Source organism: Arachis hypogaea, chromosome 10 (genome assembly GCF_003086295.3).
Source record: "Arachis hypogaea cultivar Tifrunner chromosome 10, arahy.Tifrunner.gnm2.J5K5, whole genome shotgun sequence".
Lineage (NCBI taxonomy): Eukaryota > Viridiplantae > Streptophyta > Magnoliopsida > Fabales > Fabaceae > Arachis > Arachis hypogaea.
This window is the reverse complement of record NC_092045.1, coordinates 24,926,135-24,928,107: the sequence shown is the minus strand read 5'-3', so window position 1 is coordinate 24,928,107 and position 1,973 is coordinate 24,926,135. Positions and strand designations below refer to the sequence as shown.

Here is a 1,973-nt window from a genome sequence, read left to right as displayed (position 1 = left end):
ATGATCTCGAGAGGATTCGGTGGAGGCGTCCTCACAAAGTCATCTCGCAAGAGATACTTGAAGGAAGTCTACCAGGTCGGGGGCGAAGTCGCCGACCTTCCCACCATTTCCTTCACTAAAAAAGATGGGCAAGGTATCATTCCTGGACATGATGATTCAGTTGTGATAACCATGATCCTTGCCAATGCCCGTCTTCACAGAACCCTGGTGGATCAGGGAAGCTCAGCTGACATCCTGTTCAAACTGGTATTTGATAAGCTGGGATTGGATGAAAAGGAGTTAAGAGCTTACCCCAATACTTTATATGGGCTGGAGGATACACCAATAAAGCCATTAGGATTTATACCTCTGCACACAACTTTTGGAAAAGGGGTAAAATCCAAAACTCTGAGCATCAACTTCATAGTCGTTGATGTGGGTTCGGCCTATAATGTTTTGATAGGCAGGACAACCCTAAATCGGCTCGGAGCAGTGGTGTCCACTCCCCACCTTTGCATGAAATTCCCAACACCAGAGGGAATAACAACCATCAGGGGAGATCAGAAACTGGCAAGAAAATGCTACAATGAAAGCCTAAACCTGGGAGGAAAGGGCAAGGAGGTGCATACCATTGAGCTAGGAGGAGTCTGAGCAAAGGAAGAGTTACGACCACAACCCGGGGGAAAAACCGAAGAGGTACAGGTCGGAAAAGAGGAAAGAAAAAATACCAACATAGGAGCCAGCTTAAAAGAAGACCTGAAACAGAAGCTTATAAGGCTCCTACAAAACAATTCCGACCTCTTTGCCTGAAAAGCCTCCGACATGTCAGGAATAGATCCTGGACTCATGTCGCATAAGCTATCAGTGTACCCCGGATCGTGACCCATTTAGCAAAGAAGACGAAAGCTCGAACCTGTACGAGCCCAAGTGGTGGAAGAACAAGTACAAGTCCTCCTAGAAGCCAACTTCATAAAAGAGGTCAAGTATCCGGCATGGCTGCGAAATGTGGTGCTGTTCAAAAAGCAAAATGACAAGTGGAGGATGTGCGTTGATTACACTGACCTGAACAAGACGTGTCCCAAAGACCCATATCCACTTCCGAACATTTATACCTTAGTAGACTCCAGCTCGGGGTATCAATACTTGTCGTTCATGGATGCATACTCGGGATGTAATCAAATTCCGATGTATAAGCCGGATCAAGAAAAGACATCTTTCATCACGCCAAGAGCAAACTATTGCTATGTGGTCATGCCTTTTGGGCTAAAAAATGCTGGAGCCATATACCAAAGGCTGATAAACAAGGTGTTTGCACCTTACCTTGGGAGTCTAATGGAAGTCTACGTAGACGACATGCTAGTAAAGACCAAGGATGAGGCCGACCTCTTGGCTGACCTCTCGTAGATTTTCAGCACCATGAGGATGCATGGGATGAGGCTGAATCCCGCAAAGTGCGCCTTCGTGGTGGAGGCTGGAAAATTCCTGGGATTTATGCTAACACAAAGGGGAATTGAAGCCAACCCCGACAAGTACAAAGCAATCCTAGAAATGAAATGCCCGACTTGCTTAAGGGAGGTCCAGCGGTTGAATGGTCGACTTGCAGCCCTTTCCAGGTTCTTGGCAGGATCAGCGTTAAGATCCCTACCACTCCTCTCCCTACTAAGAAAAGGATGCCAGTTCGAATGGACTCGTGAGTGCGAAAAAGCATTCTAGGAGTTCAAAAGGTTTTTAAGCCAACCTCCCATCCTGACCTGACCTAAAGTCGGGAAAGAACTCGTCCTGTATTTATCCGTAGCCGACAAAGTTGTAGCATCAGCTCTGATACGGGAAGACGAGGTCGGGCAGCATCCTATGTACTTCACTAGCAAAGTTCTACAAGTCCCTGAATACTTAATAGTAGCCTCTCGAAGGCTACCGCCTTATTTTCAAGCTCACATAGTAAGAGTTTGAACGAACCAACCCATGAAGTAAATCTTTCAGAAAACGGATATTGC

At 46.4% G+C, this 1,973-nt stretch overlaps 1 protein-coding gene across 1 annotated transcript; it reads left to right on the top strand.

Moving 5' to 3' along the window:
* LOC140175611 (uncharacterized) lies at nt 1-630 on the top strand. Its single transcript, XM_072204137.1, has one exon. It carries the CDS (start codon nt 1-3, stop codon nt 628-630), a length of 630 nt encoding a protein of 209 aa, XP_072060238.1.
* The last annotated feature ends 1,343 nt before the right edge of the window (nt 631-1,973 follow it).